The 27804-nt window shown below is 33.0% G+C and overlaps 1 protein-coding gene across 1 annotated transcript; it reads right to left on the bottom strand.

The window, feature by feature from the left end:
• Positions 1-588: 588 nt before the first annotated feature.
• On the bottom strand, positions 589-26159 carry LOC134259975 (von Willebrand factor A domain-containing protein 5A-like). The gene is given in 17 exon segments (XM_062742566.1): positions 589-753; positions 6698-6879; positions 16439-16513; positions 16728-17003; positions 18731-18905; positions 19072-19248; positions 19606-19720; positions 21309-21385; positions 21584-21722; positions 21959-22082; positions 22256-22360; positions 22625-22736; positions 22867-23066; positions 23383-23608; positions 24113-24315; positions 24754-24831; positions 26127-26159. Coding segments are annotated over 16 exon segments (2412 nt in total). The 5' UTR covers positions 24815-24831; positions 26127-26159.
• Positions 26160-27804: the final 1645 nt, after the last annotated feature.

Genomic DNA, 27804 nt, shown 5'->3' with positions numbered 1-27804 from the left:
CTATTTTTAGTAACCTTGGCAACATCGTTCATCGAAATCAAAAACCGATACACAGAATTATGTATCTTAGTGTAGTCTACGTGTTTGCCAAGTTATATTGAAATCAGACCAAAACTGTAGGCGAAGAAGCATTTTAAAAGTATTTCACAAAAATTACTATTTTTAGTAACTACGGAAACACCGGTCAATTATATCAAAAACCGATATACAGAATTATGTATCTTAGTGTAGACTACTTGTGTGCCAAGTTATATTGAAATCAGACCAAAACTGTAGGAGGAGTAGCATTTTGAAAATTTGATTACAGACGGACTGACAGACAGACGGACGGACGGACGGCGGACGCATTACTATCGCATAAGCTCTTCTGGTCTCTGACCAGTGGAGTAGAAATTACTAAACACATGCCAAGGCTTTATAAATATTCCTGTATCTAAAACATGTAAGCAAAGTAAATACCCATATCACTTTTGATAACTTATCTAACATACACCTATAAAATTTAATAAATTAAAGCTATTGAACTCATGTAAAATCTCTTCAATATTTTTCTTTGAATTAAAAGCGTTGCTTCTGGTAGTTTAACCACTAAATCACACTTTCAGCAAGTGATAAAACGTCTTTTCCCTCTAACTCCATTGTTTCCAGCCATTTCAAAGCTTTCTCTTCTATCAAGTCCCATTCTCTTTTGTGCTTTGAGCATTTTGTTCTTAGATATGCTATCGCCAGCCCGGTTGCCCAAACACTGAGATTCTGAAATAAAAAAAAAGGTAAATATAATGAACAGTGATCGAGCTCAAATTCTAAGTCATTTTTTTTTAATATAGTACTGTAAATTGTTTTAATTCCACGATGTTAAAATTTCACGATATCTCAAATACTATCATTTGCGATTGTTTTAATTTCACGCTGCAAGAAATTAATTCAAAATTTCCTATAAGCATTTGAGCATTTTTAAAAACTAATATTAACATTCACGATGGGTTTAATTTTTCACGGAAAAATGATAAATCGCAAACATAGCGAAATTAAAACCATCGTGATTATTTGCCAATCTACAGTATACAGTCAATTAAAACGGAACCCTGGTAATTATAGATGGATCAGGTGGCTAGGAGGAGTAAGCATCCTCTGTCGACCAACACCCGTCGTAATCCTTTGGTTTTGGCCAGGAAGACGGATCATTGGTCTTGAGTGTCTGTAAAAATACCCTATAATACTGACTGAATGATAGGTATTGCAAACAATGTTATTTTAACGACCAAAATTTTGGGGGGGACGTCACACCAAAACTTTATTTCATTGGTTTTTAAGACATCCCTGCTCAAGTATGGTTTCAGCACTAAAAGGTCAATATTACATGTAGTTCTTCATTACTTTATAAGAATATTTTTTCCTAATTCTTATTGATAGAAATTGTAAGAATGTTTTATTTGCAAGTAAGATGCTTTTGAGTTTAAAATTTGCTGTTGATGAACGTTTACATGTATCTGAAAAAATATTTTAAAAAGCCAGACACTTGGTTTTTTTTCTTGTTTTACAAAAAAAATGTATAAGAAAATAAAATGAATTATATGTGAATATTTTCAAATCCTGTATATATATATATATATATATATATATATATATATATATATATATATATATATATATATATATATATTATGTAGGGATGTCAACGAGTACCCGGTTAATCGGGTACTCGATCGAACGTCCGAGTATCGAATACTAGAATCGGTACTCGGTTACTCGGATGTATATTTTTGAATATTTCTAAGTTTATTTATTATTGCATTAAACAATCTGTTTTAAAACGTAAAATGTTCATTGCACTTGTACATACAGTAATTAGGGTTTCCTACGCCTCTAATTGACAGTTATCGGCTGTGGCAGTGTTTATACAGTAATTATCGTGACCAAACACCTGCTACCTCGCTTTTCTCACCTTTGGCTGTCTTCTACCCTATTTTTGGTTTGCTTTGATTATTTGTTTTCCCTGAACATCGTTTAAGGTCTATTATGTTTAAATAAATTAAATATTTTGTCAATTCTCCGAGAAGCCGCAAAATCACGGGAAAAGAGAGAAATGATATTACACGTGCCATTGTTGATATGGTTTTTTTTTATTACACGTCAAAACAAATGGCTGAAGGCAAAGGCTTTTTTAAAAAAAATGATATCCATCGTTGCACCAAACTTCAAAATACCGTCCCGTAATACTATATAAAATCTAGGATCGAAAAAGTGTAGGAAAATCGTAAATCCGCCCTGTTAGGAGAACTTGGTCAAGTTCAAGTTGATACTGTACGTAGCTCTGACGACTGAAACTTGTACGTCAAAAGCAACAAAGAGTTACTTTACATGTACGATTACGGAGCAGATTAATATTTTTAAAACAAAAACACTGCGAACCACTTATTATTTTATTTCTTGTGTTTAACTTTTTCTGATAAATAAATTGAACTTAAAAAAATTTTATATTAAATTTCGTTGGGCACGAAGTGCTCATCACTGTTTCAATAGAAATACATTTACGGGTAAACCTCCTTTCAGAGCACGTGGTTTTATTTCTATAAGAGTTCAGAATGTTTTACAGTCATTAATTTACTTGTTCATTCTTAGTTACACTTTTACCGAGTACCCGGGTACTCGATCGGAAAAACGTCCGAGTAACCGAATATTAAAAATTGACCGATTTGACATCCCTAATATATATATATATATATACAGTACCGACCAGACCCAACCTGACACAAAGCAGTCCCAGAGCAGTCCCGGGGACTGCTTTCTGGGACTGCTAAAGCAGTCCCACAGCGGTCCCAGAGCAGTCCCACAGCAGTCCCAGAGCGGTCCCAGCAGTCCCAGCGGTCCCAGAGAGCAGTCCCAGCAGTCCCAGAAAGCAGCCCCAGCAGTCCCAGTGGGCGGGGTTTATTAATTTAATGGGTGGAGCTAACTCAGAAATGAGATTTCCAATAAACAACGGAACTATAAAAGGCAGTAGAAATTTATACTGTGTAGTATGCCAGGAATCCTTACATATACGCGAAGGTCATTTATGAACAGAACATGTACGCGCATAAAAATTGAAATAATTATTACAAATGTAATAATATTTATTGGAGGAAGAAGGCTTTCACACTTACATATACACATATGAATTACACTGAACATGAATATTTAATCACAATTCTTGGGTATATTAATTAATTCTTCTGTGATTGATACTGGTTCCCATATTTATTTTTTATACAGAAAATTAAACGTGAATTAAATATTTTCCACCAGAAGAAGCTTTAGATCTAAATAGATCTTATCATTATATGGCCAATTTAGACTATCAGGATACTCTAAAGTTAGAGTTTTCTTAAGTATTGGGGCTTGTAAAAAAAATTCCGTGTTAATTTTGCCAATTATTATTTTTCAGTCATGATTATTTTTACTGACATGTCAGTTTAATCATCGTTAATGCCTAGTTCTATAAAACTCAGTTTTAAGTGTTTTATTTGTAAATGTTAGAGTGTACATCTGTAAATCACCAGAATGGGAGCTTCAGATTATGTTCAAAATTAATTAATCCCGAAAGAAATTTAAACACATTTCATTTATCAAATTTTTCGCATTAAATAAATTGAAATTACATTTTTTAGGGTCATTGTTTACCAGCATGTTCAATGATGTGTAACACTGATACAAATACCCAAATAACATGTATCGATTTTTCTGCCCAGAGGCGATTGAAACAATGGGTGTTGATACCATCTTATAAAAAACATTAATCGGCCAGGTAAAGACTAGCAAAACAAAAAAGAAATAAATCACAATTCCCGGTATTTTCATTTTTAAAAAAATAAATATACATGTACTCTTTTAATAACTTGTTTATTAATTAAAAGCTAGCGGTAATTCATTAATTCCCCAATGATTATTCACATAGTTTATGTTACGGGAGAATAGTAACATAATTTTAGTTCATGGTCATTTAATAAATTGTTGGGTTTTATTTGAGGGTTACATGGAATACTCTTTTTTAGCGTGGTCCTTATAAAATGTGTAGCATTTTTAATAAAAAACATTTTATATCTAACTGTAATGATTATTTTTAATTAGTACCAATGCAAATTTTGAGTACATATTAAAATTTAACATTAAATAATTAAAAAAGGCCCACATGTAGCTATTTTTTTCTCATAAACTTGTAGTTTATTTTTAGGGATAAAAATTTTCTCATGAATTCCTTATTTATCAACTTTATTTTTTTTATTTATTCTAAATACACATTAATTTGTGTAAATATACAGTCCCTGAAAATATCAATTAACTGTAATAATCTCTACTTATTAAAAGAATGTAAGAAATCCTTGCTTATTAAACAGTTTAAACTCCTCTCTGCTGCAAGTAAACAAAACAACAGGGAGCCTGCAAATTCAGAATACACAAGGGGGCGGAGCTATCATGTCACTCAGAACCTTTTTCACACATGAGTGAACAAAGCAGTCCCAGAAAGCAGTCCCGGGGGCAGCTGGGACTGCTGGTGACTTTTCATAGCAGTCCCAGAGCAGTCCCATAGCGGTCCCAGAGCAGTCCCACAGCAGTCCCAGAGCGGTCCCAAAGCAGTCCCGGGGACTGCTTTTTGGGACTGCTTTGGTGTCAGGTTGGGTCTGGTCGGTACTGTATATATATATATATATATATATATATATATATATATATATATATATATATATATTGAATATATGTCAAATCGGTCAATTTTTAATATTCGGTTACTCGGACGTTTTTCCAATATCGAGTACCCGGGTACTCGGTAAAAGTGTAACTAAGAATGAACAAGTAAATTAATGACTGTAAAACATTCTGAACTCTTATAGAAATAAAACCACGTGCTCTGAAAGGAGGTTTACCCGTAAATGTATTTCTATTGAAACAGTGATGAGCACTTCGTGCCCAACGAAATTTAATATAAAATTTTTTTAAGTTCAATTTATTTATCAGAAAAAGTTAAACACAAGAAATAAAATAATAAGTGGTTCGCAGTGTTTTTGTTTTAAAAATATTAATCTGCTCCGTAATCGTACATGTAAAGTAACTCTTTGTTGCTTTTGACGTACAAGTTTCAGTCGTCAGAGCTACGTACAGTATCAACTTGAACTTGACCAAGTTCTCCTAACAGGGCGGATTTACGATTTTCCTACACTTTTTCGATCCTAGATTTTATATAGTATTACGGGACGGTATTTTGAAGTTTGGTGCAACGATGGATATCATTTTTTTTAAAAAAGCCTTTGCCTTCAGCCATTTGTTTTGACGTGTAATAAAAAAAAACCATATCAACAATGGCACGTGTAATATCATTTCTCTCTTTTCCCGAGATTTTGCGGCTTCTCGGAGAATTGACAAAATTATCTAATTTATTCAAACATAATAGACCTTAAACGATGTTCAGGGAAAACAAATAATTAAAGCAAACCAAAAATAGGGTAGAAGACAGCCAAAGGTGAGAAAAGCGAGGTAGCAGGTGTTTGGTCACGATAATTAATACTGTATAAACACTGCCACAGGCGAAAAAGGTCATTTAGAGGCGTAGGAAACCCTAATTACTGTATATACAAGTGCAATGAACATTTTACGTTTTAAAACAGATTGTTTAATGCATTATTATAGATAAGATTAGAAATATTCAAAAATATACATCCGAGTAACCGAGTACCGATTTTTAGTATTCGATACTCGGACGTTCGATCGAGTACCCGGTTAACCGGGTACTCGTTGACATCCCTAATATATATATATATATATATATATATATATATATATATATATATATATATATATATATATATATATATATATATATATAAGCACGTCACACCAAAGAATAACAGGTTAGAATATCATATTTATGAAAGAAATTGAAACAAAATCAAAATTAAATTGACCTCTGCCGGAATTTTATAATTATTGGACATAGATAACAATCCCACAAAAATACAAGTTCGTTTAGATGTAATAGGTGTTAAAAAGTGATTGAACTTGATAATCAATTATACATATTAAGGTAAATATATGGAAAAGGAAATACTTTATTTTGTGTTAATTTTGAACGGAGTCAGTTAAATTTTTATCTAGATTGGTCCAAATATATGCATTATAAAATAATCATTTTTACTTAATTTCTTTTAAAAATATGATCAACTTACATGTTCTACAGAGAAATTGTGTTTTGAACCGCAAGTTTAGCAAATATTAATAAATAATGTGGTTTTTTCATAATTTTAATTTCATAAAAAATTTGAAATGTTGTTCAGTCTTTCTTTGCATAAAAAACAGCTGATTAGTTTTACATGTGCTACATTGTGAGAAAATGCTTTGCCTTTATTTATCATATGCATATATATATATATATATATATATATATATATATATATATATATATATATATATATATATATATATATATATATATATATATAGTTTTAAGGAAGTAAATTATAATTTTTATAGTTTAAAAAAAAAACGATATGAAATTTGAAAATGGTTAGTTTATGACATAGCTTAAAAGATCATTATCTAAATTTCATGCAAATTGAATATTTTTTTTAATGGAAAAAATCCAAGTAGAATCCATTAAGCATTTCTACAATTCTATTGATGATATTAAATTACATTGCTTAAATATTAAGCAATGTAAATATGATACCTGAACTACGGAGGAATTCTTTAATTCATTAAAATTCTTTTTCAGAAGATCGGCAAAATCTTCAGTAAGTTCCCATGATCCATCAAACTTCTGCAACTCAATGAGTTTCATCATAACTGTACTTTTCTCACTTTCTGTAGTTTTCTCTCTTTCTGTAGTTTTTTCACTTTCTCGATATGAATCTGGAAATATTTCCAGTAATTACACTCAATGAAATCATTATATGCATAAATGGCTCTAAAATGGATCAAACAATTGCCTAAGTTGTCTTCATAGCAGCCACGAACACAAAATTATAGTAATATCTTTTTATAAAAACTGTATGATGAAAGGGATGATTTTAGCTTATCCATCGAGAACCTTCCTTATTTATACGCAGCTACATCTACGTAAGGCTGCCCAAAGAATTAAACTCCATCCAAAATGCATCATTAGATTTCCAGCTCGACTTTGATCACAATATGTAGACTATGAATGTAAATATAGACAATTTGTACAAAGGGATCTCTCAACTAAACATACACAATTATTGTGAAATCACATGACCCGGTTGATCACATGACTGTAATTTATAACTTCTTCAAAATTTGCGCATAAATCGCTTCGGAACAAGTGCATCACACAGTTTTTATTTAATTTTGTTAAGGTTTCGTCAAAGGTCAACATGACTAACAAAATATTTTTACAATAGCTCCAAAACTATGTGTGGTATAAAGTCAAAACGTTTAAAGTTTACAAATATATCATTGATTAATAAATAGAAAGTATCGCTTGATAACAAATAATTTTAAAAAGAAATTTTTTGAGAAAAATTGTGTCAGAAAATGTGCATATTTAAAGAAAAGTGCACCTGCTTAATTATGTCTTTTTTGTGAAAACCATCATTGCAGAAATGATATATGTTTATCATTGAAGAGCAAGTTGGACGTGGATGGTCTCTGAAAGGCTGTTATTGAAAGCATGACATGTATAAAGACAAGACTCCTATGAAATACGCCATTTGCAATGTACTTTAACTTTCAAGTCTTAACATTTGGACAAAATAAACAGGGAAAACAACTTTCCAGAGGCTATCCAAGTCCAACTTGCCCTTCATTGATAAACATATTTTGCTTCTGCAGTAATGGTTTTCACGAAGAGCGCGGAATTAATAAGGTGTATTTTTTGAAAATATATGCATTTTTAAGAAGAAGTTTTCTCAATGAATATTTTTTTTCTCGTATTTTTTATCAAGGGATACTTTCTATCTATTAATCAATGATATATTTATGAACTGTAAAAGTTTTAAGTTTATACCCCACATAGTTTTGGGGCTATTGTAAAAATAAATTTTGGACATATTGACCTTTGACGAAACCTTAAACAAACAAAACAAACAAAATTATTCAACCCTAATGTACCTGAAAAGTGCTAGGGTTGGGTCATCGTATTATTAGTGTACAAGATCATATTTCATGAGAACTTGGAATCACCCACACATTTGAGGTATATTCTCTTTTTGCTCATAAATTTTACCAAAGCGGATCAGAAACACTTCCATCAAGATGCGTCTAAAACTGATTGTTTTCTTATAATTTTTCACAAAATTTTAAAGTTTATCCTTTTTAGTCATTTATGCTAGTCTGCTTTATGCACACACATATATTACCTCTAAGCTATGGTCTTGTAAACGGAAGTATTTCAAAATGAAGACTTTCGCAATGATATATTGAATGGAAAAAATTTCAATTATATAATGTAAACCAACTTTTATTTGCGTGCTAGAAATTTTCGCGCAGTTTGGGAGAGCTTCATCATCGCGAATATTTCTCTCCGCGAACCAGTTCTTAAAGTCTCTGTGTCTGTTAAAAAGGCTTGATAGCGAAAACTTATCGTCGCGAACTAGTTTTACTCTAGTAAATCGCGAAATAAAGTTGTCGCAAATAAAAGTTGGTCTACAGTAAACGGTACGAAGTAAATTTAAGATCGATCCAACAATGAATACACATCCTCTTCTGATTACAGTCGAGACATAAGAATTTTACTAATTCTAAAGAATTTTTCTAAAACTTAACATGTGGTTGGAAACAAGACGTGAAGTTTATGGCACTCCCCGTTATGATTTCTCAAGTATGCAATCACAGGCACTTGAATTATGGACCCCCCCCCCCTTTCCATTTTTCTTTTCTTTTTAAATCTGGGGTTGAGTGACCTTTTTCCAATTTTTGTATTCTAATATGCACTATATATTATCAATAATGTAACTCTTTTGTCTCTATAAGCTGCTTTTAAAAATATCATTTTCGACTGATACATAAACAAGAGGCCCAGGGGCCTCATCGCTCACCTGAGCAAATCGGCTAGGAAAAAACACAAATCTGATTAGAACTGAAAAGTTTACTGAAGGGGGGGGGGTGCTTAAATTTAATACTACTTGAGAATGCCTTCATATTAATACAGCAGATTACTTTGCTGTTCTTGATAAAAAGATTTTTTAAAAACATTTCCTTCCTATTTATATCTTCATAAAAATTTATATTTGATTCCCCATTGTTTCCCTCCCTACCCCAAAGGGCCATAATTTGAGTAAATTTAAATCAGCATTTGAACAAACTTAATTCTACACTACCCAAAAATGCTTCCATATAAATACTAGTATCACTAATCATGGATTTGCTATTCTTGAGAAGAAGATTTTTTTAAGATATATATTTTAATTTAAACTTGGATCCCCCATTGTGACCCCACCCTATCCCTGGGGGTTATAATTTGAACAAACTAGAATCTACACCACCTGAGAATGACTCCATATAAATATCACTAATCATGGCTTTGAAGTACTTGAGAAGATGATTTTTAAAGATTTCCCTACACTTTTTCTAGTCCTATGTAAAACTTTGATCAGCCATTTTGGCCCCACCCTACCCCGGGGGTCTTGATTTGAACAAACTTGAATCTACACTACCTGAGGATTCTTCCACATGAGTTTCATCTGTCCTGGTCCAGTGGTTCTTGAGAAGATTTTTAAAGATTTTCCCTATATACTCCTATATAAAACTTTGATTGGCCATTGTGGCCCCACCCTACCCCCGGGGGTCATGATTTGAATAAACTTGAATCTACACTACCTGAGGAAGCTTCCGCATGAGTTTCATCTTTCCTGACCCAGTGGTTCTTGAGAAGAAGATTTTTAAAAGATTAATTTTTCACTAATTCATAATTATCTCCCCTTAGAAGAGGGCGTTGCCCTTCATTTGAACAAACTTGAATCCCCTTCACCTAAGGATACTTTGTGGCAAGTTTGGTTGAAATTGGCCCAGTGGTTCTTGAGAAGAACATGAAAATGTGAAAAATTTACGACGACAACAACGACGACGACGACAGACAACGGACAAATTTTGATCAGAAAAGCTCACTTTAGCCTTCGGCTCAGGTCGACCTAAAAAGCAGGCTAACCCTAGCCCTAACTGTAACCCTAACCCTAGCCCCAGCCCTGACCCTAACCCTAGCTCTAAATCTAACCCCAATGCTAACCCTAACCCTAGCAGACTAACCCTAACGCTAACCCTAACTCTTGCAGTCTAACCCTAACCTTATGCTAACCCTAACCCTTGCAAACTAAGCTTGTTATGCTTATCCTTTACAGCTCTCTTTTTATGTATCAGTCGAAAATGATATTTTTATAAACAACTTATAGAGACTAAAGAGTTACATTATTGATAATATATAGTGCATATTAGAATACAAAAATAGGAAAAAGGTGACTCAATCCTAGATTTAAAAAGAAAAGAAAAATTGAAAGGGGGGGGGAGTTCCATACCCCAAGTGCCTGTTCATGCAATGACTTCAGATCACATCTTGGTAGTTCAGAGAAGTGATATTTTTTTGGATGAACTGTGGAATTTTTAGGGGCAGACCTATCATAGTTGCGTACAGTAATATTCTGCTATCACCTATTTATTGAGATAATCTATCCCATTTATTTGATATTTTAGAGCATGCTTTAGGTTCAAACATTTTTTTGGTCGAAGAATACTACAGCCAGATAAGGCGAAAGACTACTGACAGATAAGGAGAAAGAAAAACTGCTGACAGATAGGGCGATTTTAAAGCAGGGGTTTTCACAACCTCGTCTTAAGTAAGCATTTCGTTATTTCTATGGTCGTTCTAATGATCTCGTTAGCAAATTTTTTTTCATTGGGTTGCATTTGGCTGATGTGTTTCAGATCAACTGGTAGGCTTTTTTTCAAACTTATTTCGACAAGCTGTGCTTAGTCTACATGATCTATATATAGAATTCGTCGTGGGTTGCAACTAACAACAGGGATGCGTATTGATTCTAGGCATATGTTCCCACCCCGATGTGAAAGAGCTCGGTTCATGTTATGCATAAAATGGCCCTGACGATATACCAATTGATTGATTAACACTTGATGTTCCATTTGAAGTATTAAAATAAAATAAAGACTTAGTGCTTTCATTTCCTATCAAAAATTTTCTCCTAAATGTCCAGGTTTTGGAGAACAGGCCTTTTGAAATTGCAATGTTCTTGAATTTTAATGTAAATAGGTATATTTGAGTACTTTCAATGAAGAAACAAATGATATGAGCACACTCTCTGATCTAAAAAATAAAACATGTGTTTTAATCCTCAGAGGCAGCTCTATCACATACTATTTGCATATTTTAGATCAGAGGTTGCGCTCTATATCAAATATCGAAAAATAGCTTTTTTGTCGACTTTTTCAGAACATGAGTAAATTGACGCATTTTGTGACGTCATAATGCATTGACTAGCCAGAAAAGTACGTCATTTTTATTGATACACAATCACCAAAGATCCCAGCGTTATTCAATACATTGTTAACTAAAACTAAGCAGTTTCAATTTTACAGAAATTCACAGGGCCAAAAAAAAGCAAAGGTGAACCTTGTACTTTTTGTGGATCCATGTTTTATGTCGCATTGACATATTTGTATTGATTTTAGGCTTTTTTTAAATCAATCAATGTTTATTATCTTTACATGGTCGAGGCACCCCTTCTAATGTTATTGTGATTTAAATTCAAGACACGTGGTTTAGGTTGATCTATTCAAAGGTTATAGGGTAGAACCGGTTTTATAAATAACACCCCTACTAATGTGTTCGGAACCTTTTCTTTTTCGGTGTTCTGCAAATTATAAAACCCGAGGAGCTCAGAGTAGCTCTGACAGTGGAGTAAATGGAATCTGTAGCGAGATTTAAATACGTATATATATTAAAAAATAACTTCTCATACATGGAATGAATTGTAGGCGATTTTTTACATGTGAGTGATCTCAACAATCTCGCTATATTAATGTCGAGAGATAGTTTTGAGTTACTTTATCCCCCCTAACGAGACTACAGCGAGATAGGGTAAATTATTCACGGAAATGTGGCTAGGAAGTGACTATCACATGGAGACATTGTAAATAGAAAAGTTATTTTGCGTTTTAGTTTTCATCACCCTTTAATATCATTCTGTAGAAATGTACTTTTTGAAAGATCTCTCTTGAATTCATTCAAGTTTAAATTATAAGTATTCTCTATGATACAATTTTCTGCTGTCATGAATTAAAATTTCTTTTTGGACAAATATTTTGCATGGGAACCGGGACTATATTTTTTGGCGTCATATTAACAAGTGAGGCACCAATGTGACTTTAACTGACAAATCAGCTGAATGAGAATTGCATTATGGGTTACTACGAATACTAATTTTCTTTTTCTGGAATTTTACGCTTGATAAATTCCTTTATTAACTGGGAACCGGGACTACTATCGGTGAATACAATTGTCAGGTAGATTCCCTGACGTGATCACGAGTATAGTTATGGAAAAAATGTTTTGTCCATTTAAATGCATACGAGAAGGTGCTCGTTTTCATTACCCTTGAAGTACTGGTGTTCTGAACTTGACACGTACTACGTATACACTTTATAAAACATATTTTTCTCTAGTTAAATCAAATTAAAACGCCCATGAGCCCCGTGATATCTTTCATAGTTTCTAATGTTTGCATTTTGTTCATAAGAACATTTTTTTATTTTGCACTCCATTGACATGATCATAGATTGACCTGAACCACGCGTTCGAAGTAGCATGTAAACATGTATTTGGCGTAACCGTATTTAATCAACAATTGGTCAGTTGTTCGTGGTAAGGTCCTCTGTGCGCATTAATAGCAATAGCCATATAAAGCAAACCAAGGTTTGTCAGTGTACTGAGTGTAGAGTTTTCTGAGTTTTCTGTTGAAAATCATAAAAGTCTTTCAGAAAGGTCTGGAAACACATTTTTCACAGGACATGTTTTCAGAAGAAGCGGACTATAGCAATTTCCTGTTTACTGCCAATTTTATTTATAAAACCGGTTCTACCCTATAATCTTTGAATAGGTAAACCTAAACCACTTGTCTTGAATTTAAATCACAATGACATTAGTAGGGGTGAATAACCCTGGCAGTAAACATGATATTGCTACAGCCTGTTTCTTTTGAAAACATGTCCTGTTATAAATGTTTCCAGACCTTTCAGAAAGACTTTCACCAGAAAAAGGGTGGCTAAAGGAGGGGGTGTTAAAAAATGTTAAAATAACAATATATCTTATACTTTTTGGCGAAAATTAGAGCTCACTAGTGACCGATTCGCTGGTAAAAAATGTGTATTATCATAGATCTACACTGACGAACCTTTGTTTGCCTTATATGGCTATTGTTATAAATGCGCAGAGAGGATCTTACAACGAGCAACTGACCAATCGTTGAATGAATAGCAACGTTTACGCCAAATACATGTTTACATTTTATTTCGAACACGTAGTTCAGGTCAATCTAGGATCATGTCAATGGGCTGCAAAATAAAAAAAAAAATGCTAATACGAACAAAATACAAAGATATGAAACTATGAAAGATGTTACTGGCGTTTTTAATTTGTTGTTAACTGAAAAAAAAATGATTAATGAATTGTAGTTTGCGCCTAGTTCAGAAATAAATTTTATTTCGTTGTTTACTTGCTAAAAATACTCATAGATCACGTGATTAGGTAACTATGAATACATTGGGTCATACGCATTCTTTATCGACTCTCGCTATAACCTCAATACACGTATATTCACGCTGAATAATGATATTTCAGAAAAATGATTTATTGTCTGTCGAAATACCGATTTATGAAAGTTTAGTTAACTGAAGTATATGTGTAAATAAATATCATAAATTTGAATGTTGATTGATTAAAGGTTATACCGAGTAGCACTCCTAAAATGGTCTTTCTTGTTATTACTTAGAATAAATTTACATTTGGACGAACAAAGTGAGGGAGAATATAACACCAGCGCTTCAAGGGTAAGGAAAACGAGCAGCATCTCTTATGCATTTAAACGGACAAAACTTTGTTTACGTTCGTGATCACGTGTTCGGCCAGGGAATTGTATTCACCAATAGTATACTCTTCAAAAAAAAGAAACGCATAGTAGAATTTTAGTGACATATTGAACATAATTATTATTATTTTTTTAGTAAAATGATGCATTGATAAAACAGAAATGTGGTAACCAACAGGAATACTATCTAAATGTCATAATTACTCAACAATTTTAAAATTATAGTCAGTATAAGACCATTAAAGATCAATATCTGGTATGACCCCGGCAGACACAAATGATAGACACAAACGGTATCAACTGGAAGCAAATGTGTGTAATAAAAACTGTATAGGAATACTCTCCCACTCCAAATGTAGAACTTTGGTCAGCTGTTGTAGAGTCTGGGGATGCCATTGTCTTTGGCAAATCATGTTAATCCATTTTGTCCAATGCTGCTTAATTTCGATTAAATCTAGCGATTTAGATGACTGTGGCTGAAACAGGTTGTTGTTTCTTTGCAAGAATAGGTGTGTCAAACGAGCCATATGTGACTGTGTATTGTGAGATTGCAATATGACTCTAGGATGCTGCAAAATTGAATGGGTATGTGTAGGTAGAACATAGTTAGAGTATCTTTTTCCATCAAAGTCCATTGAATTCGAACCAAATCAATCTTACTTTCTTATAATACCGTTTTCCATATCATTACACTACCACCACCAACTTTTTTAACGTCCTGGAGGCAGTTATCTGTCTAACATTCATTACAAAGCATAGCACACTTAAACTTATAAGAGGCTTTCAGATAAACATCATGGACTAGTAGGTTAACCAAAATGTTCAGCAGTGATGCTGTGGTCATACGCTATTGATCTGAGATCTTTGAAGTCGATATTTGGGGTGTCGTGGGGTCGGAACAATGGCATGAATAATCCTCTTGCAATAATTCGTAGTCAACTGAAAACGGTGTTTTTAGATGATCTGTGAAGTTCAGGGATAGCTAATGCTTTAGACGACGTCCTTGCATTACATTCATGCAATTTACGTAACCCTCGGAAGTGATGCTGTGCTGCTGATGTCACACGTGGTCTACCATATTTTTTGCGAACATTGGGTGTTCGATGTTAATGGTTTATGTTTTATAGGTAAGATATGTTCTGTGTGTAACATTAAAACCTCTTGCAATTGTAGATTGCGGTACCCCTGCTTCCAGTCGCCCATTTTCCTTTTTGTGCTACGCAACATTCAGATGCAGCATTTTTAGGAAGCGTCATTTTTCAGATAAAACCAGATTCAAAATATTGAGAACCCCCGCTTTTGATAGCCCTTTTGTATCTGAACGAATTGCATCGGAATTCAACAAAAGAAAATTGAGATCAAAATTTTGGGGGAAATTTTGCAAAATCAGGTCTTTTTGTCTGTGAGACTTGTATAATAGCTGTAAAGTTAATAATTGCATTAATAAAAAAAGTCATGCATTTCACTCGAATACATCGTATCCATACAAAAATAAAAGGTATGACAAAACTATCATACATTTTTCAGGGCATTGTTCATACTATGCGTTTCTTTTTTTTTGAAGAGTATACAACAAAGGAATTAATACAGACGCAAATCACTTTTGCAGTATGACTTTCAGAAACCTAGACTTCCACCGTTCATTTAACAAATGAATTGTTTGTCATTATGAGCATGAATAAATATTTTTAAAAATGCTTTTCATTTACCAAAAGATTTTCTTTTTTTCAAGAGTAAAATTCCTGTAGTATTTGTAGAAACCCATAATGCAATACTCATTCAGATGATTGGTCAGTTAAAATCATGCTGGTGCTTAATTAGCTAATCTGACGCCAAAAAAATATAGTCCCTGTTCCCATTCAAAATTATTTGTCCAAAAAGAAATTTTAGTTCATGACTGCAGAAAATTGTATTATAGAGAATACTTATTTAAGTTTGAATGAATGTAAAAGAGATCGATTGATTGAAGTACATTTCTACAGACATTATCAGCTGATTCTAAGGTGGTGAAGACTGAAACGCAACATGACTTTTCTGTTTACCTTGCCTTCACGTGCTAGTCACTTCCTAGCCACATTTCTGTGAATAATTTACCCTATCTCGCTGAAGTCTCGCTAACTCTCGCTAGAGCCACTGTCAGAACTACTCTGAACTCATCGGGTTTTATAATTAGCAGAACACCGAAAAATAAAAGGTTCCGAACACATTAGTAGGGGTGCGAGGGAGGCAATGAAAAAGAATTATTTTGCACATGGTTGCCCTTTTCTTCTTCACAACAGAAAAGTAAAACATTTTATTACATAGATCTTCCCTTGCAAGTTATTACAAGGAACCTTGGTAATGCAATTATCAACACTTACCTTTTTTCTTCGAAGGCAAACTCTCTTTTGAGCTCTTCTCTATTTTAGTTTTTTCTTTCTTCTTAGAGAAAATCCCTATATTTAACATTATAATTGTTATGCTATACACAATTTATTAAGATTTTCGATGACATTTAAACAAATTTGCTGACATTCTATTGCCAATCATCAAATTTAATGCAATAAATACCACAATTAAATTTATTAAATTTTTTTACCTTATATATCAACTGTCTTTTTCATTTTTTACAATTATATGTAGTACATGTAAACAGATTAGCAAACGAACCTGAGAAAGCATCTTTCACTTTTTTAAATGGATTAGGAACAGTAGGAAATCTAAACCCTGAAAATCCATATGACCGTTTGCATTTAAAATCCATGCTCGTGTCCATTAACCCATATGATTTTATACACAGTCCTAGCGGGTAGTTCTCAAAAGCTGGTTCCAACTGATGTCCAGCTTCAGCTATAACATCTCTACTGTTTTTGTCAAAACCAACAAAAGCTGTTTCTTTACATGTAATGTTTGCCGCTGTGCTCAGTGCTATCAACATGCTTGTATCTACAAAGGAATTTAGCGTGCTTCAGGCCTGGGGTCCATAAAACTAAGACGAGCTCATTTTTAGTTCAATTGGAAAAAGTGAGACTGAGATCAAAAGTGAGCTTGTCTAAGTTTTATGGCCCCCAGGCCAGTTCCTAAAAATTTGACCAAGTGCAGCCAGAAAGACGATACAATCAATATAATGATTATGGTGCCATACATGGTTGAGGCAATATACTTAATAGTAGTATATGAAAACTCCTTGTTATGACGTACTTCCATTTGAATTATTGTTTTCATGTCATGCTTATATTGGGTCAAATTTATATAAAACAATAAAGGGAACTATTTTATAAACGCTCTCATATAACACTGCACCCTAAAGAGCTCTATTTGTAGGGTAGTTTTGTGCAATTAGAGTGGTCTGCCCTTACATGTAAGGTAGAAAAAATGTCAATTTTCAATTCATTATTACACAATTTATGTTAAATTAAAATATTCTTAACATCTTATTGTCTTTGAAACGTTTTTATTGCAGAAATAAGACAGGTATCCTATGTTGAAAATGAACTAAATAGTCTCAGTATGCAAACCTTGATCTGATATATTTTTCTCCAAGTAAAAAACACTTTTTTGTAAGCGTTTCCAGTTTCCTTATTGCAAGTTTTCAGAAGTTGGGACAATGTTTAAAATAGAAAAAAATCACAAAACTATATTGTTCTATAGACGTTAAAAAAACAAAAAAAATATAAAAGTTGACTAATCGCTGCTTTCGAACTTCTGTAAGCAAAAATTATGTGTATTTCCATTGTTTGAGTAACAGTACTCAACTTTGTGTGCGGTGAGGCATGGAAAACTACACATTGCAAATGTCCACAATCAATTATCATGTTAACCAGAACTCGTCTTGTTTGTTATTTCTTTCAGGAAATAAGTGTCTGATTACACATAAATCCAATACTTTTATAATTTTTACTTAAGTAGCTCTGGACCCTTGAAAAAAAAAATAAGACTCATTGGTCAGGATTTTTAATACTGGATGTTTTTCCATGCAATACAACATGGAGAAACGAAAGGTATTGCGCTCAAAAATCTACTGAAACAAAACCAATGGGAACAGAGCATATAAATGAATCTAAAAGATCAGTTGTGGGGTCAGCTGCCATGGAGGTGTAAACATCCCCCGTCCATCGGTCACACCCATCTTGTGCTCCTTGTCAACGAATAATCTTACCATAGATAAATCAGTGTGAAATAAAGGCTAACAATCAGTATGAAAAACGTTGGTCAGCATTTGACTGAATAATGGATTGTATTTGTCGACAATGTCATTGTATTGTCCATAGAATTTGCGAAATATTCCTTTTTTAAATGAGATTCTGACATTCTTGTTCCATCACTTTTTCTCAATAGTTTGAATTTTCAGATTTTTTCAATTCAATTTGTATATATAATTTGTTAAAATTTCATGGCACATTCTAAACATTCTGTAAATTACCATGGAATGTTATTCTGGCCTTTTCAAGAAAATGCATTTTTCCCATATTTTTAAATATGGTGGTTTTTGCTTGAAAATTTAAAAAAATCTTGAGAGTCATTTTTGATTTTATAACAACCCTATATATATGTGTAATTTTTTAATAGAATACTTCATTTTTGAAAAAAAAGACTTGTGAGACAGACAGACGGATGGATAACGGACAAAGTTTAAGTCATCGGCTCTGGTAAGCAGAAATATGCATAAATACCTCCACTCTCCTCCATTTCAAGCTCTGAAATCCTCGATTTTGCAGCGAGTCTGTGCAATAGAAAAACCTCGTCATATTTGCCAACACCTGAAGCGAGATCAAATTCTATCCCAAATTCCACGGGCGATTCTCCAGATTTACCAGACAGTTTCAACGAACTTTTAACGTTTGTCTCCTATATATTACACAATGAAAACATGCTTTATTAGAGACAAAAGTTTTAACTATTATTTTTTTTTATTTTTTTTTTCAAAACATTGGTTTTTTTCAAAGACGAACGCATCTTTTATATTTTTTAATATAATTTTAATAGCTTGAAGAGTAAAGCAATGAATATGGACTAAACTCACTTTCGGTATTTCTCCTGAAATAATGCCATACAAAATCAGCCTATCTCCTTGGAAAATAGTCGGTACTTCTTTAGGGATATTTAGGATTGAGCACCCATCTGGTAAACTCCATGTTAAGAACAAGTCTTTAATTGTTGGATAGAGACTGCTTTTCATGACGGACATTACCTTTTATTTAAATAAGAATTAATCAAGTGGAAAAAAAAAATTACAGTAGAACAATGAAGACGGAAAAGTTAAAAAAAAAAATGAACATGGATTTCATAATGAAATAACGTTTAATGGAGATAAACAATATTTAAGCTCAAAAGTCCATTAAACAATACAATTTTGGAAAAGAGCAAACACGGACCTCTAAATCATGAAAGGTGGGATCAGGTGCTATGGAGGAGTAAGCATCCCCTGTCAACCGGTCACACCCACCGTTTGCTCCTTTTCAGTATAGGGGAAAAAATGGAAAATCTATCGACAATTCAGTGTGTAAATAATAGCCAGTTAATATGAAAAACATCCGTCGTCTATTACCTTATTTTGCAGTCTTTCACTGTCTCTGACAAATGTAGCCTTTCCTTTACCTGCCTCAGCTACATCGCGTATCAATGCAGTTGAACACCCATCACCAATCCCGAACGTAAATACCCTGAATAGTTAAATTGATTATATTAATATTTCATGATATTAAATGAAATATTTCGTTACCTGATATTTAAAACTATTCCACAATATTATCAAATTTGAAAATTTGTAAATTAATTTTAAATAAGAATTTCCCAGGATATAATTGTCTGATAAGATTTGTAATTTTTGAAAACATACAAGTTTTTCGGATTACAAAGTTTATTTCTATATACTTGTATCTAATATGTGTTTTGTAAAGAAAATCAAAGTCACATAATTGAGATGAGATGTTGCAAAACATCTATTAACTAGTTAAATATGAAATCTGTAGGACCTAAAGCTACACTTATTTTATTAGAATTAATTGTTCCAAAATTAGCGTTGAACTACAGTGTTGATATGCATTAGGTATAAAATTGGCTCATCACATTTACTGATGGAAAGACAACTTAAAAACTGAAGTGAATCATTTATAAGCCAGTGTTTGTGACTTTTATACTACATCGACGCATTCCTACTTTATGCATGACAGAGGGTCTTTCAATAAATAAATGCAAAATGTTATCTTAAAATTAAGAAAAAAAATAAGAATTTCTCATTTTTAATCCTTCAAGACATTCCCTGTTTAATTTTTACACAAATCTAATATTTTTGTACTCATGATCAGAACATCTCAGCATACTCGTTTTAAAAGATGTTCAAAAGACAATCATGAATAGCATTCTCCATGACATACCTAGACCTGTAAAATCTAAGTTTTTTCCTTCAGTTTCTAGAATAAAAAGATAACCGAGAGATTTAGCAAAAATGGAGCTGACTAAGTTCTGTAAACGTTCCTTCTTTTGAAATTTCCTTAACATTCTATGCTTATTTGCAGCAGCATTGTCAGACGTAAGAAAATTACCTGGGCACCAGTATTCGCTCTGGGGAACCGGTATTCAACCATCTCTGATAGAGAAACTGCTGAACCTTCCTTTATACAATTTTAACATGAGAACTATTATTGATGGTCGCTCCTATTGGAACCTGAAATCTATTCCCAAAAAATCGTAACTTTATAAAACTACAGCATGAACTTACGATAATCCTAAGATTAAAGTTACGAGCTATTCATAAAAATGGTCGTAAGATTGACACATCAGTGAAAATCGATCGTAGGATTTTTCCTTCCTTTGGTACCGACAATTGATCATATGGACCAGTGCGATGTGCGGGAAAAGCGAAAGAAGCAGACGATTGCGCAACATCGACCTGAAAATGATCGACAGTACCAGGAAAAGGAATTGGAGTGCCGAAGAAATATCTCTCCTCGTTGATTTTGTGTCCGAGAGGAAAGATGTCCTGGGTGGCGATTTTCTTTGGCACTCATCTCGTGTAATATAGAACTTATCGACTGAAGAGAAAACTTATATAAGGATTATTTAGAGCTCTTGGCTTCTTTTTGCAATAATTGAACAGCAGCTTTCTCTCTTATTGCACTTTTTATAATTGTTCTTCCTTTGACAGTGTTTTATGCAATACAAAGTGCACCAATGTTTTGACACCCATTCCTAATGATTATCATACCTTGTTCTTGAAATAATGTGTATTTTAATAGATAATTGCCCAACCTTGTGTTCGTTTGACTCCTCACTAATTTGACAATCTCTTGAACGTTACCAACTTCACCATCTGTCAGCAAAAACACCTAGAGAGAATATCCAGGAGAAAATAAAATATTCGTGGATAAAAATTCTTAAATCTTCTCAAGAAAAAAAGGAAAAAAAGTTTGGAAGGATGGCTAGCTATACATTTATGTTAGTGACAATTTTGATTTAAGTATTCATGGTCAATTTGTAAAAAAAAATTATGGAAAGGGGTTAAGTTTTTAAAAAGTGCCTTTGACCTGTCTGACATCCTTGGTCGCTTTATATTAGAAAATTTTCACCAAAGCTTGATAAATCTTCGTTCCACCCATATCAGCTTTCATCTCTCTCTGAAGGTCCATTGCTTCCTCCATGCTTTCTTCTGAGTAAGGTTTGCTCCTATAATTTCATTTCCTTAGAAGCTTTTACTTCATAAATGTATTTATATAGCTAATGGAAATGTACATCTATACATGTCATATTTTGTTTCCTTTATTGGAGTCTATATTAAAGTAAAATACAAGTTGATGATTATTTTAAGTCATGAAAAATAATGACGATTGACTAAGAGATTGGGTAGGAAACACCTCAAGTCTACTGCAATGGTAAAGATTTAAAAATACTTTATAGCTTACGTTGGAAAAAGAAGTGAGAAATCGCTGCCAAAGCTGACCACATTGAAGTAACAGTTGACCGGCAAGCTTTTTAAGAGGAGAAGTAGTGTTTCCTTCGCCTTTTCAATGCGAGAAAACATAGAACCTGATAAAAGAAGACCACAGAACATTAAATGGACTCTTTGGCATGTTCAGTTTCTTTGATTGAAGTAATGCTTTCTGTTTGTGTTCATGATTAGTTCAGCGTATATGACTATTTCAAGTTTTTATTCATCTTAACAGATAGAGGTATCAAGATTAATAATAAAATAAACTTACCAGAACGATCAATCAAGAAAACGAATTCATGTGAATCATTGGTTTGTAAGTTGGAAAACGAGGGAGAAAAATTTACCATCAACACATCCGACGATAGGAAACCACCTGCAATATTAATAAAACACTTATTATTAATTACTTTATAAAAATACGAATGCATAGATCTTTTAATAAGAAGTTCATCTATCTATTCAAAATTATTCAAATATAATAATGGCTGCAATACAAAAGTACCTATGGACTTGCGGATACTAGTACATACTATATGTTTTTCATGTCTATACATGGCATTATATTGATTAAATTCAGAATATGAACAAAACAGTAAATTAAACTACTGAAAAATATTGTAACAAGAAGTCAATTTACTTTCATTATCCTCCTTCCCCTTCTCCAGAACTGCACATGGTTCATTAAAGCCTTTATAATGCAGCTCTAGAACAAAGTCCTTTCCAAGTCCTGGCCTTTTTGACACAGTGTACTACAACAATTTATGACAACCTCGATAGTAAAATTCGTACTTACCGAAAACTGTTTTTTCTTTACAAATTCATATGGATCACGCATAATATTAAACTAATGTAAAGTAAGTGGGCTTTTTTCATACATACTGCGGAAGTTAATACTCTATCTGCAGTGACGTCCATTGTTATTTTTTCTGAAGAAATGCAGCTATTCCCTCCTCCAGCGACTTTAACATCGAAATTGATGAAAAAGTCCTCCATGTACATCATACCTTTGTCAGAGAGTGAGGGCAAGACTTTAAGCTCCCCTCCTGTCGCTCCATCAGGTGGTGGGAATGGGCTGCTTCCTGTTTTTTTTTTCAAATAAAAGAAAAGGTTGTATACATTACAAAAGATATAAATGTAATTGTAAAAAAAAAAAATCTAGGTGAACGTATAAAATTCAAAGTATGGTGTTCACCTCGCCCTATGGGTTCAGTAAATATTGTATTCCTCAGGTGGCAATATCACCATATTAATCCTAGAAACATCAATTATTATATAATATACATGTGGTACAATTTATTTCTTTTAAACTGCAAACAAGGCACTTTTCTGTATGATCCCATAGAAAATGAAACTGTAATTTTTAACGATCCCTATAATTATAGTATGCTTGCTTACCACAGTCAGGGACATATCTGGGATTGAGAACAGTAGGTAGTGTTAATATTCCAATGTCATCTGGTTCCATGTCTATTTCTCTGGCGTATGCGAATGTTACCTTGGCAGACTTCTTTCCGGGAAGATTTCCCAACTTCAGACGAAATACATCAGCATAATCATCGTCCATTGCCATGTACAATCCAACATAATTATTTTCGATAGCATTTTCATATGTTTCCTTTGCCTGTCAACAAATGTGTTGTTGATGATTTCATGTTTTCAATTTGATTTCAAATGAAGGGTGTATATAATATTATATAAATATTGCATGTAGTTGAGTGTAACATTGAACATTTTCACACCAAGAAAACCATTGTCAACCGAGGAGCAGCTGAGGTTGACAATGGTTTTCAAGGGGTGAAAATGTTCAATGTTACACTCAACTACATGCAATATTTATTATATTGTACCGAATGTTTTATACAAATACATATAACAGTGAACCGTGCGTGCATAGATTCTGTGCAGTCGCTATTTTTTGGAATATCACCCGTTGTCAAGCAATGTTGACTGTTGCTACGCTGGAGGGCATGGCTTCATTATTCAGTGGGTAATAGTATTTTTTAACATGTTTCTCGACCAATCAGATTCAACTAATTTATATGAAAGTATAATATAAAATATTGGAGAGGGCAACATTGTATTGCAGCTAGATTACCTGATGACCATATATATATGTATATCATACCTGAGATTTCTCCTGAACCTCGGCTACTATGGTCCTGTTGTCGATCTCCGCCTCAAACCTGTAGACCACCGAACCCGCATCCACTGGGAACACGAACTCTGTCTGGACAGCTTCTGTAGAGTTGTTGATGTAATACAGATCTGATTCTACACAGGCAACGAAACCCACCACCGTCACCCTGATGTCAATTCTTTGTAGAGGAACTAACCAAAACGGAAAAAAATTATCAGAATAAGGAAAACTAAGTTTGTAAAGAACAATATCTAATCCACAAAGAGGCCATTTGTTTTCTGATGTAAGAATTTTCAAATCGAAGACTGTTTTCTTTGCATGCTTGAACAATATTAATATTGAATAATAATATTAAAGAACATAAAAAAAAACAAAGTTTTACTGCTTCAACTTATTTATTTGATTTCCCTAGTTTAAAAATGTTTCTTTTTTTAAAAAATGTATTATTTTCAAATAGTATTCCGCAAAAAAGACGGTTTCTTTTACCTAACAAAAACATTCCTTTCGATAAACTTCATTTACATATTGTTACAAAATTCAAATAAGTGCTTAGTAATTACAGCATGAATTCTGCTTCGCTCAAATCATTTACAAAATACCTTTTTGACTATATATTTTTTCTAACGTACCAGTTTCCTCAGGGATCCCAGATTCATTGTATAGGACAAGTCCATGTCGTAATCTCTCCATTTTACCTAGTAAGTTATCTGAAAATGATTTATAAATATCAAGTGAAATATAAAAATGATTCTTAATACAACAATTCTACATGCAAACATCTTTTTGTAACTTTGTCCTAAATTCAGGAGAACACTGTGGTCGGCTCTATTCGGGTCCCTAACCATTTTACCAACTTGTACCGGAGGTCCAGAAGTGTAACAACATACTGTCTATTCCATTAATATAGAGAGATTAACAATTCCATTGCGACATTCTAATTATGGTACTAAAATGTTTGATAAAAAAATATTGAAACACACTTCAAATACCATATATATTTTATACAGGTACTTGTGGACAGGACCAACCCCCTCCCAACAATATTCACTCCCGGGGCTTATTGGACTTTTTACACAAATTATATTTATCACACTTATTCCACATGTTAACAATAGGAAAAAATCGTAGAAACCCCAAAATAATCCCTCCACAAAAATAACCTGTAAGTACTATACATTATAAGAGAGATAATTTAAAGTGGGGCATTTTTTTTGTGGTGCGATTATTTTGGGGGTTTTACGGGGTTTTTTCCTGTTTTAAACATGATGAAAAGTGTAATACATGTATCAGGGTTCGACACTAACGGTAGCCCGCTGGCCCGGGACAACTGAATATTGAGGTCGGGCTACCAAACATGCCTTTAAACTTGCCCTGCAGGGCTACTAAGAATTTTATTAAGTACTCACTCAGAGCAACAAATATAATTATCAATTACACACAATGTATCTAATAATTATTAAATCAATTTTCAAAAATGTCTTATCATCATAATTATTATTTTTGTGTGTCAAAATTTTAAAAAATTTAAAGGTGATTCGAAATACCCTAAATGATTATATATGTGTACTTCTTCGAATAGAAAAATGTCTAAGGTACAATCATAGAGTGACATATAATTTTTACCCAAAATACAGCTAGAATGCAGGATTTGGCATCTCTATTTTCAAAATTTCCCGGGGGAGGCCCCCCGTACCCCCACCAGCAGGAGGGGGAAACCCCCTCCCGCACCTACCCCCCTCGTCGCTTCGCGACTCGGCCACCAACCTTCGGCTCCTGGACAACTAATTCATGAACAGGGCTAGTAGAAATTAGAAATGGCTAGCCCTGCTGACAACTATGGTTTAAAAGTTAGTGTCGACCCCTGTGTATAAATATAACTTGTGAAAAGAAATGTCCAAAATGCCCCGGGGTTGAATATTGTTAGGGGGGGTCCTGTCCAAAAGTACCTGTTGAACGAACGTAAGGTTCTGAAATGTTCTGATTTATTAAGGCATAGACTTACAAAGTGCATAGATCTCTGAATCCAAAATATACGTATATGTGTACCTCAGGCCGATGCTATGGAATGTACGTACCGGTACACTGTATTTACCGGAGTCATACTGTATGAGAATTGTGCTTTTTTCTCAGATTTAGTTGTTAATTGTTGATGCTGAAAAGAAACTGTCAAACAGTTTGATATCGGTTATTGTTTTAACCGTTGGTGATATTGGTTATTGTTCTAACCGTTGGTTAGGGATATGCAATTTTATTCGGTATACCGGTATATCACGATTTTTTGTTGCGTGATATGTATCGTGATACGGAGACATAAATACCAGTCTTTATAGGTTAGGTACATATTATAAAGTCCAGAAATAATTCATTTATTTGTTCAATCTTTCAAATTACAATGACAGAAAGTATAAAAAATGTTATAAAAAGTGAAAAGAACGGCATCTTACCGTCCAAACATAATAATTATTGATTTTATATACATAAAAATTTCAAGGAGGTAAAATTTTGTTTTTCTAGCATATTTTTTCGAAAAATAATGACTTTTCATATAAAATCATTGTAAAAACTGCTTTTTAAAATACATGTATCATGATATTGTGGGGGAAAATCGTGATATATTGCGATACGAAATTTTTGGCGATACCCATCCCTATTGATTATTGTTTTTACCGTTGGTGATATCGGTTATTGTTCAAACCATTGGTGATATTGGTTATTATTCTAACCGTTGGAGATATTGGTTATTGTTTTAACCGTTGGTGATATTGGTTATTGTTCTAACTGTTGCTAGTTTTTCAATGAAAGCCTCAACTGAGGTAAGGGAAGATTTTTGGGAAGATATTTTAGAACTGTAATAAAATTATTGTATGTTCAGGATATCTAGTAACAAAACAAAAAGTATTTATGGATTTCGAGGGCGTCTGTACCATTTCCTTCTACATGTAGTTTGACTGTTTTTTTTTTCACTCGCTCTGTTTTCTAAATTTATTTTTTTCAAAAATAATTTAAAAGGGCAATATTAAAAAATGATTCTGCTCTCTCTCGACTCAGGTTTTAAAAACGGATTTGTAGGTAGGGATATTAATATGGGTTAATCAAAAATTAAGTTATTAATAGGATGAAAAATCAGGGGTTAAAAAAGTTTCGAGAGACGGTTCCTTTTTACTTCATCGATAAGGAGAGGGCAAGCAATCTTTTTTTTTTCCAAAAAATGTTTTTGTTTTGAGCACATTTTATTAATTACACGTTATCAGAAATGGAAACGAGTTCCAAAATCCTCGGGTATTTTTTTTCCTTATACATTAAATCTGAAAACCTATATAACATTACAAAGATTTTTAACGATATACACGAAACAATTTGTTTTTATATACGTACGTGTGTATAGCTAACGAAAATTAATGTTAACTTATGCTTATTTTAAAATAATACGTTAGTTATATTTATAATAGTTTTAAAAGAGCTACATAAATCATAAATTTACACTTGATCCATGCACTAACTTTTGTTATGATTATGGGTTATAAGGGTTTCTAAATGACAAATTATTAATTATGAATATATTTTTATATAATTGTTTATTACTTTTCGGTCTTGTTTGACATCCGTAGTTGAAAGTTAATTGTTTTCATTTGATGTTTAGGAAAGGCATTTTTGCACATGTTACCAATATTTAATTCTTG

The sequence above is a fragment of the Saccostrea cucullata genome, unplaced genomic scaffold, assembly GCF_032062105.1.
Source record: "Saccostrea cucullata isolate Sc308-1 unplaced genomic scaffold, CSIRO_AGI_Scuc_v1 ctg1505, whole genome shotgun sequence".
NCBI classification, from domain to species: Eukaryota; Metazoa; Mollusca; class Bivalvia; order Ostreida; family Ostreidae; genus Saccostrea; species Saccostrea cuccullata.
This window is presented reverse-complemented; position numbering and strand designations above follow the sequence as displayed.